Here is an 18,772-nt window from a genome sequence, read left to right on the forward strand (position 1 = left end):
ACCCTATTTTAACTTTAGTTTTTGGTCAGTTAAAACGGGAATCATAGAACCGTAAGCATTAATAATCCATACTAATGCTAAAAAATTATTTGTTGTGTATGTAAAATTCAAATTTAATTTTTTTTTTCTGATAACCCTACCCATACTTGAGCTGCCAAAGATATGCAGAATAATTTGACTCCATGGGAAGAGGGGAAGCCCAATCCTGGAGTCCCAGGCACACAGGACCCATCTGAGACTGCAGCTAGACCAGGACAACAAAGCATTCTCCCATTTCCCATCACAAAGATAGTGAGCGCCAAGGAACAAGCAACGGCCGTCTACCACTGGGAGGTGACATATTTACACAGAATTTTTTTTATTGTTTTTGTGAAATTCAGATTTAGCTCTAGCTTTACATGCTAAACCTGGTAACCCTAGTGTTGCAGTTCCCAGCCCTCTCCCAGTGGCAGGAGCCCTCCAAGGTACTGGTATGGGATCCTGGGCCAGGACTGTTTTCTGTCCCTCCCCCAGAGATAGATCGTTTTTATTTTTAATCTTTCCTGAGACACAACACATGCTCCTTTGTGCATGTCCCTCTCCCAGGGACGTAGAGCTTTAGTCGCAAAGGGGAGACAGGCCTGGATGGGACTCGGATTTCCCTGGGCTGGCAGCACTCCCCTCGTCCACGTCTGCACCCCACAGGGGCTGCCTCCCACCTCCTACCCCCAGCCCCAGTCACACCGATAGGGATCTGATGAAAGTCTGTGGGGAAGAGGCTGTGAGTGGGCACAGACTCTCCTCATGTCACCTGGGGGCCTTTCACACTAGCTCGTACTTGGCCTCTAGCAATCTGTTACCAAAATTTTAGCTCTTACCTACTTGTATGGTGCCCGGTATCTTTTCCTGCTATCTTCTACCATGGGTGGGCAAGTGCTTGTATCCTCTCTATCCTTGAAAGGGCCTACGTTTCCTTGGACTTGGGGCTATTTAGTTTACCTGTGACCTCAGGTCTCTGATGGGTTCAAGAAAAGTTATAATTATATAGTTTATCTAGTTTTTACTTGTTAGAGTAGGAGCAATATTCCTTGTCTTCTGTATGTTTAGAATTCCTTGCCTTTCTATTTATGTCTTAAGTGAAATTTCAGTTAGGATATAACAAAGTACATAGTTTTTTTATTGCAATAAAGAAAATGCATGGTGCCTTATCTTTCTCATTATCCAAATATATATTAGGGGCATTTGTTTGGCCAACAGCATAACCAAACAGATGCTTTTGCAAGGGACTTTTAGGAGGACTGAGAGCCATTTCTCAAGGAGGCTGTCTCTCTTTTATACTACTTGGCACCTGAGGAATACCTGCTGACCATAATTAGGGTTGTCAGAACTACCAAGCCACTGAAGTTGAGGTGGATGATAAAATAAATTATTTCGAATTAAGATCTCATAAAACCATCTTTGGAGTCTCTTATTTAGAATACACAGGCACCTTTATTATCTTTACAAGTTTCGGCATTGCATAGTTTACTTCCTCATTATTTGTTGCCTATTAGAGCTAATTTGAAATGATACACTAGAAAGAGGCCTCCTGCGTGACATGTATAATTTGCTCTACCAGTGGGGTTTAAGAGTTGTTGCCTTTATCTGGCCCTTATTCCTATTATTATTTTCTATTGCTGACAACATAACTGGAATGTGATTTATGAGTAGCTTAGTCATCACGCTAGTGTTCAGTTGGAAAACTTGAGGCATACCATGTCCATATTTAATTCCATCCTCTTTGGGTCACTCTTTTGTTTCATTTTTGTAACTCCATCAGTTATTCCTGGAAGACTCTATTTTATTCATCTTTCACTATTACCTTCCTATCTCCCAATACCTATTTTAGTACTTTATGTAAAATTGGAACAATAATTGCTTATTTAAAAAATTACTGAAATAACACTCTTATAACTATGACCTAATCATGGTGGTATTTGCTTATCTCTCAGAACAAAGGTAGGAAAAATAGTCACTTTTTAGAGCAATCAAGATATTGTGATTTATGCTGTGAGATACAACACAATTTAAGTCATCATTGGGTTTTCTATATTTTCTGGAGTAATTTAGCTCTGTATTTTCTACCTGGATAACCCAGAGGTATCTGAAACTCGGCATGTCCAGACAATAATCATCGCTCTCCCACTAACCCTGTTCCTCCTCCTGTGCTCCCACCCTTGTGAATGGCGCTACCATCTATACAGTTACCAAAGCTAGAAACCTGGGGTAACCCTTTGCTCTTCCCCCTTTCCAATCTCCTGTATCCAATTAATCTTCAAGTCCTACGAATTCTCCCTCTTCCCTTTTCCCCAACCAGCCCTTCTCTCCATCCCCTCTGCCAATCTTTAGTTAGGGCTCTCATTATTTTTCACCAGGCAATGGCCTTCTAAGTGATCTCCCCATCTTCAGTCTCACCTACTAAAATATGACATACTCCCAAAAGCCCTCAAGATGCTCATTCTAAAATTCAAATCCTGCAAAGGGTCCCCAACATCTCTGAGAGGGAGCCTAAACTTCCTGGCATGGCATATGAAGATGTCTTTAAACTGGCTCTGCCCCCCTTCCACTGATGTCTTGCCTCTCTCCACTTTGCATTCCATGTTGCCACCTTGGTAAACCACCTCAGGTCCCCAAAGGTGCCACAGTCTCTCTTGCCAACATGCCCCTGTGTCTGTAACATCCTCTTTCGGAATTGTCCTTTATTCAGGTTTCATCATCTGGCTGATGGCTATCAGGGATGCAACCTGGACTGGTGGCTTCTGAGCTAGGCAGGCTTGAGTATGGAAACTGGCTTAGCCATTTGCTCAACCTCTTTGAGCCTAATTCTCTTATCTGTAAAAAGGGGAAAATAATACCAACCTTCCTGGACTGCCAGGATGAACCAGAAATAATAAATAGAAAGGGTATGGTGGTAAAAACAACACCACACACAACTCATATTACGGTACAAGTAAGCTTCTAAGTACTTTATTCATATTAACTCATTTATTATTCCACACCCAGTTCAAGAGCCACCTCCTCCATGGAGCCCTTCTTTTCAAAACTTGATGAGATGTCTTTGCTGATCATTTTCTATTTGTCCCCCCGAATCCATTCTTACCCTTCTCTGTCCTGCAAGTGCCCTGGGAGAGTGTACATATGGAGCAAATCACTTGGGCTCCTTTGCCGGCCTCCAGATAGGTTTATTTTTTAAGTGAGATAGAGAGCAGCTGGACAGAGAGGCTAGGGCATCTCTTCCCCATGGCTTCCCTACAAAGTCACGGTTCTGGCAGTGGCTGCTTCCTTCTCTGTATTAGTTTTCTAGAACTGCTGCCATAGCAAAGTACCACAGACTGGACAGACAACATCTCTTATTTCTTTTAACAGCAGAACATTATTGTCTCACAGTTCTGGAAGCTGTAAGTCCAAGACCAAGGTGTCAGCAGGGTTGGTTCCTCCTGAGGCCTCTCTCCTTGGTGTGTAGGCAGCGGTCTTCTCCCTGTGTCCTCATAAGATCTATCCCTCTGTGTGTGTCTGTGTCCTAATCGCCTCTTCCTTCTTAAGATAGGATGCTTATTTTTATAGAAAAGAAGAGCCAGCTAAGGCAGTTCTGAGTGCCCTCCTCTGAGTTCCAAAAAGCAAGTTTTACAAACTCAGCATATACCATATTCCATGGAAATCATTTATGTGTAAGTCCCTATTTCCAATGAACTTATAAATAAATGTGAGTTGAGTGTGGGGCAGCTTTGTTTTTATTTCTGTATCCTCAGCTTCTGGCACAATGCCTAGAACCTAGTAGGTTTTCAATAAATGTTGGTTGAATGAATAAAAATGTCACCTTAATGCTTGGAAATGGGGTTGCAGAAGGATGTCTAAGGCCGTGTTACCTGGGGAGCAGTAACTAGGCTGAGGGACAGTAGGCAGTGAGGGGGAGTTACGAGGAGAAAGAAGATGCTCAATTAAAGCATTTATGTACCCAAACCTCCGCTTTGTGAAAATCTAACTGCTTTTAGGAAACTGTCCATTTTTCTTGAAATAAGTACTCTTTCAAGCATTGTGATCTCGTCAATTTAATACTATAAGGAAAATCTATTAGGCTCTCATGGTTACTCTGAGAGAGTTTCTAGGGAAAATATTCAAATTGAACCTAACACAACTATTGATTTGTTTTGGGGAAGATCAATATGCATTTTTCTTCAGGGAGAAATACTGACATTGACTTTTCTTTAGCCAATACTTCCCTTCTGGAAAGTAGCAGCTGCTATAACTGTTAAGGAGAGACCAGTTCCTGCCACATAGAAGCAGCTGAAGACAGCCTGGCTCTGTCCAGTAATGGGAGACAACTGCTCCTTTTCAACATTTCACACCTGGAACTATTTGTAAATAAAGAGGAAGCTGCTTAAGTAAAAATTAAGTATTTTTTCTTATTTAAAGCTAATGTGTATTCCCCCAAAATACATCATAGATCTAGGGTAACCAGCTGTCCTGGATTGCCAAGGATTAAAGGGCTTCCTGGGACACAGGACTCCCAGTTCTAAAATGAGGGAAATCCTGGGCAAACTGGGACAAGATAGTAACACTCATGACAGATGCTTTATACTGAGTGAAGGGACCAAATTGTCCCCTCTTTTTTTTTTTTTTTTTTTTTTTGCAGTACGCGGGCCTCTCACTGCTCTGGCCTCTCCCGTTGCGGAGCACAGGCTCCGGACGCGCAGGCTCAGCGGCCATGGCTCACGGGCCCAGCCGCTCCGCGGCATGTGGGATCTTCCCGGACCGGGGCACGAACCCGCGTCCCCTGCATCGGCAGGCGGACTCTCAACCACTGCGCCACCAGGGAAGCCCTGTCCCCTCTTTTTTATGTGATAACTAAACATCTTAGAAATAAGAAATTTCATAAAATTAAAAAGAACAGAAAGTGACGGCTACAAACTAAAACCATATATGTTTTTAGGAAATAGGTAAAGAAGGCTAAGGGGTTATTATCTTGACTCAGTGAAACTTTACACTTAACAACCAGAAGGGAGCACGGTCTGTTTCAAGGTAGCTCTGCCTCTACCACATGGCAGACACTCTACCTCTGCAGCCCTGTCATAGCCAGATACGTAACTCTGGAGATCAGAATCAACACTTACACCGACTCTGAAGTCCTAGAGTTACTGCCACTCAAGGAAAAAACCACACACATACCTTTATACCAAAAAGAAACTTCATACATGGCTTGAATAAAATAACCACAGAGCAGAGAGCTTCCTGCCCCGTTTGCTTGGTTGTTACGGCTGCAACGAACATAGTGAGATTTTAAAAGCAAAGTTCCCCTTAAATTGTACATTTTTTTGTTATATTCAATATCTTGCAATAACCTATAATGAAAAATAATCTGAAAATGTGTAATATATATAACTGAATTACTTAGCTATACACATGAAACCAACACAACATTGTAAATGACTATACTTCAAAAAATTATACACATTTTTAGAAGCACTGCACTGAGGAAAGACGTCCACATACCACACTGTCTTATATATCAATTATCTCTCTCTCTAAGCAACCACTGCACTTGCCCTCGGGCTGCCTTACAAAACCTCGACAAGCAGGAGAGGAGACTGCTATTTAAAAGTCACAAAGTTTTCTATGTTTAGAGACAGATCTCACATCACCTTGAAGACAAACTGTGCCTTTGATAGGGTAAGCACCATCGTGGACCCTTTAATTACAAGAGACGTAAAGTAAGGACTCCCTTGTATTTTGAAGCAGAATGGGGAGAATCTGATGCCATTATAAAGCCAAATATAAATGTTTTTAGATTGAGACATTGCTCTAGTCTGTACAGTATGCAAGTTGTGTGTTGGTGAATCAGGGCGAGCATTGCCTCAGACCTTCCTGCCCTCTTTCAGGGGTTACTGGATGTATGAGAGGTGAAAGAGAAACACACCCTAACTTCCTGTGAACTGAATACACCTCGTGCTACCGTGGCTTGATCCTCCTTGCAGCAGTTGCTCCTGTGCTAGTGGCTGTCTATGCAGATCTGGAGTTGAAGCCCTGCATAGAAAGGACACACAGGTATGACAGAGATGGTAAAAAGTGCAGGCCAACAAGCACTGGAAAGGTGCCAGTCTTTGAACAGCAATACGCAGCTCTGAGTGAAATTGTCTTGTCTGGGTGGAGGCAGGTGGTCTCCTGCAGACCAAGAGATGGTCAGTGAGAAAACACAAACGCCCCGTCGTGTATAAGAAAGAAAATGATCCTGATCTATTGTTTAGCCTGAGTAGCACTTTATGTATAATGGTCTTTCTGTAATTCACAGGGTTTTAATGATGAATGACAAATCAAAATAATGATAAATATTAACAAATTGCCCAACAGAGTGTTGAACAATGACACCACTACGTCATATGAAATGGACTTCCCCTCTCACGACAAGTGAAATTTCTCTTGGGACATTCCATCCTCTGAGGAAACCCCCTTCTCCATCCAGCCCCCTACCCAGACACTTTTTAATGTCTTCAGATCTAGTTCAATTTCTGTTTCACATAAAAGGGGGGAAAAAAACAAACAAAACTAACCAACATGAAGCTCTTCAGTAGGAAAGAACTCTACAGTAACATTCCGCAGGTGCGGATCAGTCTCTCTAAGGGGAGCTGCCCCTGCCCAGCTGTTTCTCAGAGCTGGGGCTTCTCTTGCCATGTTCTCTCGTGTCTTCAGTTCAGGGCTGCCCCCAACCACCAAAGGCATTTGAAGAAGCAGAAGTACGCCTCCCAGAGGGCAGCTGGGCATGCAGGTGTGGTAAATGCAGACGGATCCTCTGGCCAGGGACACTCAGGGGCTATCCCACTCTCCACTAGATTGCAGGCCATGCAGTCACTTTGAATAGGGTTTTAGGAAGATCTGGAGACCGTGAAAACAGTCTGAATCACTTAGCTACACACATGAAACCAGCTAACATCACCTATTAGTGTACATTTGAGTGGTTATCAAGTGAGAGAAAGAGACGCACAGAGAAAGAAATCTCGTCCCTAAAAGATCTCACCCCTATGCGCCCACTGCACAAACAACACTGGCAGGGGCTGCATTTGCTCTCCAAGGGCTGCAGACATTTCTGACCATCATCAGGGAAGTACTTGGTGTGTCTCCTTGCACCCAGATGAGCTAGAATACAAAGTGAGGCCCAGGTTGTATCTTATGCCAGCCTTGTCACACACAGATGGAAAGGGCAATTATTCTACTGAACCTAAAATACATTCGTTGTTCAGATTTTGTCAGCTGTTTTGGGCTGGGATCATCGACCATGAAAGGCTTCTGTTTTTTTCTCCATGAAGGGTTTTAAAGGACCTGTTTGTTGTCTCAGGTAGACCTTCCTTAGTAGAGAGAGGGGGGTGCAGAGGTGGAGTCAAACCATTCCAGACAAGAAAAGGAACCATAGCCAACCTGCAAGATGATGTTCATAAGCCAGGACTGCTTTCCTAACCAAAGCTCAAAGAACAGCATGACGTCAAGGGCAGAATTACAGAGCTGGGCTCTGCCAACCACAGCTATGGCTGCAAATCAAGAGGAAGGGCACAGCAACACATGCAAGCACTGTGTTCAATCTCCCTCCCTCTCTCTCTCTCTCTCTCCCCCCCCCCCGCCCCCCTCTCTCTCTCTCTCTCTCTCTCTCTCTGTCTTTCTGTCTCTCTCTCACCAGTATATACTGCATCAGTTTTAAAAACAAGGCACAGTAGGACTTTGGTCACTCCTAGATCACAGCCATCCCACATGGAAATTGCATTGCTCTAGAAAGGCAGGCTAAGTAGATACAGCACTGACAGAGTATCTGGCATATAAAGGGATGAATTATTTGTGAACCTTACATCTGGATAAATGCAACAATCTCCCAGTTGTGTTTTCTCTCCTTAATCAACAAACATCTGAAGGTTTCCCCACATAGTAGGGGCTATTTCAGGTGCTGGATACTAAGATTGATGACAACTTGTCCCTGCCCTCATGAAGCTTACAATTCTGGAAACTAGGTATACTGACAACACACAGGCATACGTGCTACAACCTGTAGGCTGACAGCAGTGTCAACTTCCTCCAGTCTTTAGGGACCCGGGCTCTGTCTTATTCCCCCTTTGCCTGATACTCTGCCTTACAATCTGCCTCACAGCTCCATTCCTCCACAACTGGGCAGGCCTTGCCCCTGCCAACCCAGCTGGGAGCTCTACATGTCAACGTAGTTGACTGATGCCCAACTACATGCCTGCTGGCGTCTCTCCACTTACCTCCTCCCAGACTCTCCACCACGTCTCTCTACCCTGCTTACCTACCTGGGTATTCGTTCCTCCTGCTGTTTTCCCCTGACGCCACACTCTCCAGTTGTCAGTGCTCTGAGATCCGCGGTCCCCAAACCTCTTAAGTGGAAGAAGGAAACCAAGTTCATGTTCAGGAGACTGCTTGGAGGCTGGAAATCAGTGGCCTTTCAAACGCTGAGGTCACTGAAGGGGCCATCCTTGTGCTCACACTGCTTGGCAAGGCCCCAAGCACTCAACTGGATACCCATTCTCCTTCTGGACAGTTCTGGAGAAGCAGAGAAAAATGTTTTGTGCTTTTGCTTCAGTAGTTATAGACTCTTTTTTTTTTTTTTTTTTTTTTTTACTTATTTCCACAATTCATTAGGTTCTAGCTTTTTCTTTTAACTTTCAGTCATGTTTTGGCTAGATTAGCTCTTCACCTTAACCTCTTGTTCTTAATTTGTTCTAATTTGACCGTGTGGCCTGAGGATTCTGCAGAGGGCTAACATCACCTATTAGTGTACATTTAAGTGGTTACCAAGTGAGAGAAAGAGAGAGGGCAAGAGGCACACAGAGAAAGAAATCTCGTCCCTAAAAGACCTCACCCCTATGCGCCCACTGCACAAACAACACTGGCAGGGGCTGCATTTGCTCTCCAAGGGCTGCAGACGTTTCTGACCATCATGACAGAGGGGTGCCACTGGCATCCAGTAGCAGAGGCCAGGGATACTGCTAAACATCGTACAACGCACAGGACAGCCCCACAAGAAAAAAAAAAAAGATCTAGCCCCAAATGTCAGCAGTGCTGAGGCCGAGACACTCCAGATTGCAGTATGTTCAAAAGGCCAAGGAAGATTGCTTCACTACTTCCCACTTGGGCCAAGGTGGATCTCAATTCTCCGAATTATCAGCAACACCCGTAATGACCTGGCTGTGGCTCTAATGGCTGAACTTCTGCTTGTGGGCTTTTACACACTCCCACCTTAAAGTTCAAAGTTATTGCTCACTCAATACACCACTAACTGGTTATCCTTAACCACATGCGTATGGTCCCTGCTGGCCACGTGCCTGGTAACCATTCCGCGCTGTGCACACATGAAAGCTTTGTTTGTTTGGAGTTGCTGCCAAAATGTGTGCTGTTGGCTGTGCTGAGACACAGGAAAACAGCAGGAAGAAAAGTAGAAGGAAAAATCTTACACGGAGTGAGATTCCACTAGGCTTATGATGCCTTAACAATTTTACGAATAAGAATGCAAGTGAACGGATTCTACTCTAAACGCGACTCTGAAGAGATTCTAAACAGATTCTACTCCAGCTTCCTCTAGGAGTCTTCTTCCCTCCCTTCTTTCCATTATCAGCAGCTATGAAGAATAAAAGAGGAAGACAGGAAGGAGCTTGGAAATGAGTATGTCACCTGTTCAGCATGAGAGCTGAACCTGAAAATCTCTGAGGTGGTGCTATGAAAATTAAAAGAGAAAACCAGGACATGTCAAAATGGATCAGACTTTCTCTTTTCCTTTTCTTTAGTCACAGAATTGCAACACATGACAATGATAATTTTGGGGTTATGATGCAGAGAGTTGGGGTTAGCTTCAAGGATAAGGTGGACGGGAGTGCAGGGAGATAGAGTCCCTTGTGGAAAACTTTCCCGACACACCCATGCACGCACAGACACACGTGCACACACACGCACAAAGACACAGACACACACACAAATACAGACACACAAACGCACACACCATAGCTGGTCCTGAGCTTAGGAGAGCTTGTTAAGCAGATGGTCTGAGCTAGAAAAATAAGTTTTTAAGAAATGAATAAGAGAAAGAAAATGTTCCAAATGGATGGCAGAAGAAAAACTGGGTGTGGCTCTGTCATTTATGGGCAGATACTAACTCAAGAATTGTTCATGTTTTCGAAAGTTCATCTGAACTGGAAGCAACGACAGCACAAGCAGAGGAGGGAAATAAAAGTCGTTCACTGATTGCTGGCTAGGACCTTTGAAAATTCACAGTCCAGTGCTCTATTTTAAGGAGGAAAAAAATGGTTCAGAAAAGCTGATCATCTTGCCCAATAGCACTCTGAGATTTAGGGACACAGGCTGGTCTTGGGATTCCCCAGGCAGCCCACTAACCATGCTGTGCTGTCTATAAGCAGGAAAGCAGTACAAGTAATGATGGTGAGGGGCAGAGGAGGTGGGCTGTCCAGGTGACTGGGAGGGGGAGGGAAAAGAGGAAGTGAAGGTGGTGGGGAAGGAACACCCCAGAAGCAAGGGATAGGAAGGGTCCTATCCTACCCACGGGGCACAATTTGGGTGCACACCAAGGGGGGCTTCCTACACGTGGGGCTCTGGTACCTGTTGTGGCCCAGAAGACATCAACAAGGAGGGAAATGACTAAGATGGAGTCTGCAAGTTCTTTTCAAAATGTCAGCCTTCCTTAGAGCCTCACTACTGTTTCCTCAGTCTTCTGGAATTTGTGAACTTATTCCACAAATATTTACTGAACACCTATTTTGTGCCAGGCCCTGTCCCTGGCCATGTGGCTGCAGCAGTGAATAAGACAGACAAGGTCCTTTTCCTCTGCAGGATGCTTTCCAGTGAGATAGATAGCAAATAAATAGGAGAATGTCCACTCATCTTAATTGCTATGAAGAAAACAATACAGGGTAATATGATGGTGACTGGAGAATCTCCTTTAGATCGGGTGGTCTGGAAAAGCCTCTTTGAGGAGGTGACATCTGGGCTGGGAGCTTGAAAGGAAGAGCCAGCTAGGGACTGAGACGGCTGGGTGGAGAGCACAGCCCACACAAAGGCTCAAGGCCATGGTCAAGAGATCAAGCGCCAAGGGTGGCACGTTCAAGGGACACACAGAAAGTCTGTGTGGCTGCGACTCGGGAAAGGAGGAGCAGATGAAATGAGGTCATCGGAGGTGAGCCCGGCCGTATCAGAATGAGGCATCCGTTCATTTAACAAATAATTATCAAGCACCCACGATGTGCAGGGCATTGCTGAGGGTATAAAAATGAAACGGCTAAACGCCTAGTTCAAGGATTCTGTCCGCCGGGAAGAAGTCAGTTTAGTAAGGGTGACAGAATACTTACACAATTCTGCTACAGGTTAGAAAGTGTTCCACTCCAGGCAGAACCACAACGCAGACATTACCGTGCTGCTTAGCAAGGAAAGGGGCTTTCCGGAAGCAATTGTATCAACATACCCATGCAACTACTAGAGCCAGTTTACAATCTGAAGGGGGCACACTGGCCGTCCAAAGTCACGGTATGACGTCTGACATCCGGACATCTGCTCCGCCAGGGTCGGGAGGTTAGGTCATCCCAGAGATGAGTCACCGAGCCCACCTTCTCCACCGGGTGAGCCTTCTCGCTCTTCGTGGGTGCGGCAGGGCCGTAGGAATCCCCCCACCCGGACTAAATCGGTAGCACTCAGAAAACCCAGGCAGGGGAGCCTGCAAGACCAAGGCTTCGATTAGCACCTGATTCACCCAGGCAGTCAAGGCAGGGCGGCGACTGCCGGTAACAGGCCCCCAGTGGCCCCGGGGAAAGGCCTGCCGGAGTTTTGGTGACCCTGACCCCCGGGGAGCGACCCGTGACACGCCTCACTGGGTAGGGGCTGCGCCTGCGTGACCACCGGCCCCGCCCCGTCTCGGAACGCGCAGGGCGACGGCGGTCGGGGCGGGGGTGCGCGTGCGCCCTGGGCCCGGGCCCCCGAGTAGCCAGAATCCTGGAGGCCCCCGCTTCCAGGAGTCATGTCCCTGCACCCCGGTCCCCGGGAGACATAATCCCAGGGCCCCGGCCGGGCCCCTAGGAACCGCGTCCACAAGTCCCGGGGGCCGGCGTGGCAGGCGCCGGGATCACTCCGGGAGGGGGCGGGCGCCGCGAGCCCCTTCCCGCAGGGGCGCCTGTGCCGCTGTCCGGCGGCCGGGGAGCCCGGGGGCCGCGGGGGACAGGAGCGCAGCGGACAGAGAGGCCTGGGCGCCGCCGGTCCGTGTTGCTGTTTACGCTGCGGGCGCGCAGTGCCCCCTGCCCGCCCTCCCGCTGCTCCCCTGCCCGCTCCAACATGCCCTCAGTGCGCCTGCCGCCGCGCCCCGGGCGCTAGACCGCGCGGCCGCCATGGGGAATGGGATGAACAAGGTAACGTGTCCCTCGTTCCTGCCCTCTGCCTCCACTCCTCAGCCTGCCTGCGCGGGGCTTTGCCGGCGAGGGGAGCCGTCCGCGCCCCGTCCGCGCCCCCGGGCCCCCGAGAGGCGGGGGCCGCCGCGTGCCTGCGTCTGCGAGGCCCCCGGGCCCCGCCGCTTCCGGCTTGTGGCTGAGAGCTAGCCGTGCCCTTTAGCGGCGCCGGCGCTTGTTCTGCCCCGACTTGGGCTGAGCTCGCAAGGATTGTGGTTTCTGCCTTTTCTCCCCTCCCCTTCACCCCCAGACTCGGCTCTTGAAGCCTCACCACCCACATCATTACTAAAGTGGAGTAGATAAGTGTCTTCTCTTCCGTAATTTCCTCTTCCCAGATTTTTTTTTTCCGTGTACGCAGATAACTTTTTCTTGTGGACAGAAAAGTTGACAGAGGCCTAAATCCTGAGGTGCTTTTAATTCCCTGGGGGGCGGGGGGGAGCGGGTGGTGAGAGCACAGATTCAGAGCTGATTTATCCGGATCGCGTGGTTTCTGCGCAGGGCGACCTGTGCCTTCTAGAATAGAAAACCCGGCTTGCTCTGCTCTCCGGCGCCCCAGACCCTTCTTCCGAGGCCGTGGGATGGTCTGTGCCTTTCCTGCCGGTGGAGGGGACCAGATTCCAGCTCTTACAGTTGAGAGTTGCTTGGGGTGTATTCATGTCAAACGCAAGGTTAAGGAGCTTTTGATCTGGTACTTCTGGTTTAAAGAAAAGACTTACAAAACTTTTTTTTTTTTTAAAGCCCTCATCTTCTCGGGTCTTTGAAATGGTCCTGGATCAGAGATTAGTCTCTGGTCTGTTTCTCTTCCCCGGTGTATTCCACTCACCAGCGTCTCCGCGCACTTTCAGCTTCCCTGCTGGGTGGGTATAAAGCTGATTTGTCAGCCCTGGGGTTCTTTCAGCTGGAGTGTTAGCAGTCCAGGCAGGTAGGAAAGGTACCCACTTAACTCTTCACCTGCCACGTCAAGTTCACTGTCATGGAGACTCAGTTTATATAAAAGGGGATTGTGTGGTTTAGGCCTGCGTACCGGAGGTTTTTTGGTAACCAGAATGGTATTCCTTGTGAGGGCTTTTTTGGTGGGAAGGGTGGGTGGAAAGAGACTCTCTTCCTTGGCTAAGTACTCGCAGTATGTATGTCCCCATTAGCACTGGAATCCGTCAGCACCACACGCTTCTGCTTTTTTAATGCAAACAGAACAATAAAGGGGCTTCTGCGAGTTTGTGGGCTCTGTTTGCCTTCCCATTAGTTGTGGTCACACCTCAGCTTTACTTTGTTTTTTTCCTACAGTTATTTCCCCTTGAGGTGTTCACTCTCCACCTCTTTCAGCATTAATTTGTAATATTTTTCTATTATAACTCAAAGAACGTGTTTAGGCATACAAATCATTGCCTAAGTGTTCAAAATTAATTGCAGGCTTTTCAGCAAAAGCAGTCATATTCATAGCATGATTTTTACCTTTCAAAGAAAGCACTACATTTCTTGATGATGTTATTCTCATGACCATCTTATATTGTACGTAGAGCCACTATCTCCAATGTAGAGACGGGGAAACATACATACAGACAGATTTAGAGACACCATTAAATCAACGAATTGTTATTGTGTACTTACCATTAGCCAGGTGCTGTACTGGTTGAGGGGGCTAGGAGAGGTGCAATGGTAAAAAACACAGACAGAGGTCTTTCACAGAACCTTCAGTATAGACCAGCAGTTGACCGATAGAAATATAATGTGAGCTATATATGTAACTTAAATTTTTCTAGTAGCCACATTAAAAAAGTAAAAAGAAACTAATTTTAATAATATATTTAACTGAAATATGTTGAGAATATTGTTGTTTCAACATTTAACCATGATAAAGTTACTCTTAGAATGGTTTGTATATAGTTTTTTGGGCTAAGTCTTCAAAGTCTGGTGTGTATTTGATACTTAAATCACATCTCATTTGGGATTAGCCACATTTTAAGTACTCAAAGCCACTGTGGCTAATGGCTACTGTATTACACAACACGGGTTGTGTGAGTGTGTGAGTGTGTGTGTGTGTGTGTGTGTGTGAGAAAGAGAGAGAAAACAAACACAAGGTGGGGAGGAGTGAGGGCTCCAGAGGATGACAGGCAATTTCCTGAGAGTCGGGTAACTAGATGTGATGAGCACAACCTAGAAGCAGCATTCAGTCCAGGCCAAGGATCATGCTGGAGAACAGATGTTTAAGCTGAGATCTGAAGAATTGCTCTAGGTTGCAGGGTTATTTAGTGGCAAAGTAGATTGCTGGAAGCGAGAAATTAAAAGCCTTAATTAGAATTTGCTCATGTGTTAGTGTGTGACTTGGAACTAGGCTTCATTTTTTCTGTTAAAAATTTTAAAAAAGAATGGTTGATTTGCAGACCTAGTGGAATTAGTATAAGGTGCTAGCCGTAGAAATGCTTTTCTAAGAACATTTATAGATAAAAACGCAGTGCCTTTGGAACTGAAAACTTTATTTGCCGTGTGTGTGTGCCCTGAGGTGCCTGGGACAAGATTTATTTCCAGTCTCACAAAAGTCGGTCATCCTTGGCAAAAGGAAACTTATGAACTAAACAATGCAGCAGTTTTTGAATACAGCAGTTTTTATTTCTATTCTTTGTCCTCGTGGAGGATCTCCTCATCAATACGCCCCCAGTCTCCTGTGTGGCAGAATATCGTGCCCATCTCAGTTAGGTGTACACAGCGTGCTACTTGGAGAGTGTTAGGGGAAGAAACATCTGTGTTCTGGCCAATTAAAGATGATGAGGAGGGCTTCCCTGGTGGCGCAGGGGCTGAGAGTCCGCCTGCCGATGCAGGGGACGTGGGTTCGTGCCCCGGTCCGGGAAGATCCCACATGCCGCGGAGGGGCTGGGCCTGTGGGCCATGGCCGCTGAGCCTGCGCGTCCGGAGCCTGTGCTCCACAACGGGAGAGGCCACAGCAGTGAGAGGCCCGCGTACCACAAAAAAAAAAAAATAAAAGATGGTGAGGAAACAGAGAATACAGCAGTTGTAATCTTTTTTTTTTTTTTTTTTGAGCCTCATACAATGTGCCTGCAGTTTATAAAATCTAAGCCTCACTATAGCCCTAGGAGTCAGTCTGTCTTATCTTACTCTCTGTGCTGATTAGGAAATGGAGACTCAGAAAGTAGCATGTCTAAGGTCCTAATGCTAGGAAGTGGCCGAACTGGGTTTTGAACCCAGTTCCCACTGATGTTGACGATAGTGGAAGTCTTTCCTTGAACTAGAATACCAGTTCATTCCAAGTGACTTCCGAAGACACTGAGAAAAGCTCCCCGGAGTCCCAAATTAGTTGCAAAATAGGAAAAGCCTTCTCCTCTCTCCCTTCATGTTTGATATTGATATAAGGAGGAGAGGGTTAAGTCAGGCAACTACAACTATTTTTTCATTGTTTTTTGTGCAGTTTCCAAATAGATCCTCTAAAGTGACCAAAATTATAGTCACTGATGAACTTACGGTGTGCCAAGGCCTGTTTTGAGACTTCACCACATGGAGTAACTCATTGAATCCCCACCACAACTCCACGAAGCAGGTGCTGCCATTTTCATCCCTGCTTTACAGATGACCTGGCCAGAGTCACCCACTGGGTGGGTGGCAGAGCCTGGACTCAAAGCCAGGTGGCCTAGCTCTTGGCGTCATGCAGGTTGCCCCGCCTTGCTGCTGAAGGCCAGTCTAGCAAGTGTCTCTAGTAGGATTAGGTCAAACTAAACAGGCTGCTGCAAGCAAATGTGTTTCTGTGGAGCCTTTGAAAATTCCTAGTTGAGTCGAAGTTTTCTCAAAGGTCTGACCCCCAAATCTTTTGGGGGAGGTCCTATAAAGAAAAGTCCTCATTCTCATCTTATTAGTCTTAAGTACTATAATAGCCCATTAAAAACAATCGAATCTCTCTGGCCAAGCATTCTATTAGAGAAATGTGCATGTTTTTATCTTGAGCAACCTGAACTGATGATCTAAAAGTGGGCTGAAGCATTACCATTCTAGGGCAGGTTGTGAGGACCCAGCGTTGGTTCAGGTCATCCAGCACACAGCTGCCCAGTCTGGCGGCCTTTTCGTTCCTCACTGCCCTGTTTCCCCTGAAAGCATCCTACCTGGTGGAAACAGATGCTGCCCAGTATTCCATGGGCAACTTGCTCATGGCAGCGGGAGGCAAACACTTAGCTTGTTGCATCACTTTTCTTTGAGAAGACCACTGTTGTGAAGGAGGGGGCAGAGCTGTCAGAAAGCCTGATCTGTGGTGTCTCCCACTCTGCTCCTGCATGGGTGTGTTCTTGAACAAGCCACTCTGTTTCTGAGCATCAATGTCTTTATTGCCCTTGATCCATAGGGATGGTGGTTTGCTTAACTAGTCTCCTTATTTGGCTCTAAAATGAGTATAATGTTACTTCCCCCAGTTACTACCCAGATTCTTGGGAGAAGCAAATGAGAATGTATTAGAAGACATTTTTGCAAACTGTGAAGTACAAATATGCACTGCTATTAGTGTTCTTGGATTTTTCCCATCAACGGTGACAGCGAAGACATCTGCTTTAGATATGGTTGACCCCTGTTTTAGGATGACTTCTCTTCTTAGGAAGACAAGGGAGTACAGTTGAGAAAGGAGTATAGTCCAAGGGCAAAGAGCAAGGAGAATATGTCCCCCTAGGCATAGCCCGTTCCTCAACCTCTGCACTGTTGACACTTGGGGCTGGATCGTTCTTTGATGTGGACCCCAGTGGGGGCTTCATGGCGTTGTGGTGAACAACATACCAGCCTCCACCCGCTAGATGCCAGTAGCACTCTCCCCTCGTGGTGACAACCAGAAATTTCTCTGGGCACTGCCAGATGTCCTCTGGAGGGTAAAACTACAGTTGAGAGCCACTGGCCTGGGGTTCTCCATTCACAATCTCCCGAGCCCTGTGTGATATGGAACTGAATCGTTATCAGAAGGTGGAATAAGGCTGAAAAGGTTGGGAAGCATGGTTTTAGTTTGGGAAGGGGCTGGAAGGTCAGACGTCCTCGTGCTGTTAGATGCTGCTGTTTCCACAACGGAGCAGCCGATGTGGCTACCTTCATAGCTCATTCGTCTGTCCATTCACCAGTTCATCAAATTAGGTTATGGAATTCCTGCTATTGTCAAGGCACCATGCTAGATCCTGTAGTGGGAAATAGCGTGAAAGACGAGACCCTGCCACCCAAACCGGTCGCAGGCAGCCTACAGAGGAGTCCTGCAGGAGGGAGCACGCCGCAGGCGGCGTGGCTGTGGGCCTGGCGGATGCAGGGTTCCATGCTGGTGGTTTCTGTCTTCTGCACACCACCCCTTGTATGTTTTTTCTTCTCAACATTACAGTTTTATTTCATTTTAAAGAAATAGATGCTTAAGGCACTGTTCTAAGTGCACGCAAGAGTATTCTCAGATTCTTCCTTTCATAAATGCAAACTGTTAAGTTCATGGCCAAATGGCATTAAGAAAGTCTGTGACATTTAGACCTTCAGGGAATCCACCAAAGTCTTCCCCGTCGCCCCTGGCTTTGAAGCCCACAGAGTCCTTTCTAACCTAGGAAGAATTAAGATGCCCCGCCCTGTGGCCGTGTACTGCTACCTGATCAGGCATTTGATCTTACATCTGTTTGGGGGGTGCCCTCGGATTCCATGGCATCCTGAAGTACTAAGAAAAATGTTTAAAAAATAAACTTAAAATATTTCCTGTCTTAGAAGCAATGTTGTTTTGTGCCCAAGTGCTTTTTTGTGGCGAAGGATTTGATTTTGTCCATGTGTCTGTGGTCAGTGTTAGGACAGTGTGGCTGTGAAGGAGGCTGACCAAGAGGAGCCGTCAGCCATGGGCAGGCCGGGTTTCTGCGGGATAACCTTCGTTATCTCTCCCAGACAGTGTTCTAGTAGAAAACAAGGATCATTTTTGACCAGCAGAATGTCAGAGAGTGTTTCCCGTTGTGGTGTGTTTCATCACCTTTTATTCAGTGATTATCGCTTCATGTGCCCATCTCTGGGCCTGGCTTTTGGGACACAGCAGGGAACAAGACAGACACAACCCCTGCTTTAAGGTCAATCAAAAAAGTAAGGAAACAAATGAAAAAAATTTAGGTACTGATCAACGTGATAAAGAAAATAAAACAGGGTAATGTGACAGAGGGTGCCAGGGAGTTTGATGGTCAGGGAAGATCTCCCTGGGAGCTGTTACCTCATGTGAGACCTGAGTGACAAGCAGCCACCCAGGTGGATGATGGGGCATGAACATCCTCAGCACAGGGAAAGAACAGTGGTTTCCAAGGCCCAAGGATGGTTGGGACCAATTCTCTACTTTTCTTTTA

General features: G+C 46.5%; 1 protein-coding gene and 1 long non-coding RNA gene across 18 annotated transcripts in view; one reads left to right on the top strand and one right to left on the bottom strand.

Annotated features, from left to right (window-relative positions):
- LOC137231460 (uncharacterized) overlaps positions 1-11,620 on the bottom strand; it is a 93,977-nt gene extending 82,357 nt beyond the window's left edge. For 4 of the 5 annotated variants that reach the window (XR_010946551.1, XR_010946550.1, XR_010946552.1 and 1 more), the window contains exons 1-2: positions 11,480-11,620; positions 8,304-8,553 (exon numbers count right to left, since the gene is read on the bottom strand). This is a non-coding gene — a long non-coding RNA (uncharacterized lncRNA). Of the gene's footprint in view, positions 1-2,969; positions 6,178-8,303; positions 8,554-11,479 lie in introns of those variants that run through there. The other variant, XR_010946553.1, reaches the window with a different exon arrangement.
- DUSP22 (dual specificity phosphatase 22) overlaps positions 11,519-18,772 on the top strand; it is a 71,984-nt gene continuing 64,730 nt past the window's right edge. For 2 of the 13 annotated variants that reach the window (XR_010946545.1, XM_067751825.1), the window contains exon 1: positions 11,526-11,633. Coding sequence is in view for 6 of the 13 variants with exons in the window: in XM_067751825.1 (XP_067607926.1) it covers positions 11,604-11,633 (30 nt within the window). In the remaining 7 variants the exon portion in view is untranslated. Of the gene's footprint in view, positions 11,634-11,966; positions 12,414-18,772 lie in introns of those variants that run through there. The other 11 variants (XR_010946546.1, XR_010946547.1, XR_010946542.1 and 8 more) reach the window with 10 other exon arrangements.

This window comes from Pseudorca crassidens, chromosome 10 (genome assembly GCF_039906515.1).
Source record: "Pseudorca crassidens isolate mPseCra1 chromosome 10, mPseCra1.hap1, whole genome shotgun sequence".
NCBI lineage: Eukaryota > Metazoa > Chordata > Mammalia > Artiodactyla > Delphinidae > Pseudorca > Pseudorca crassidens.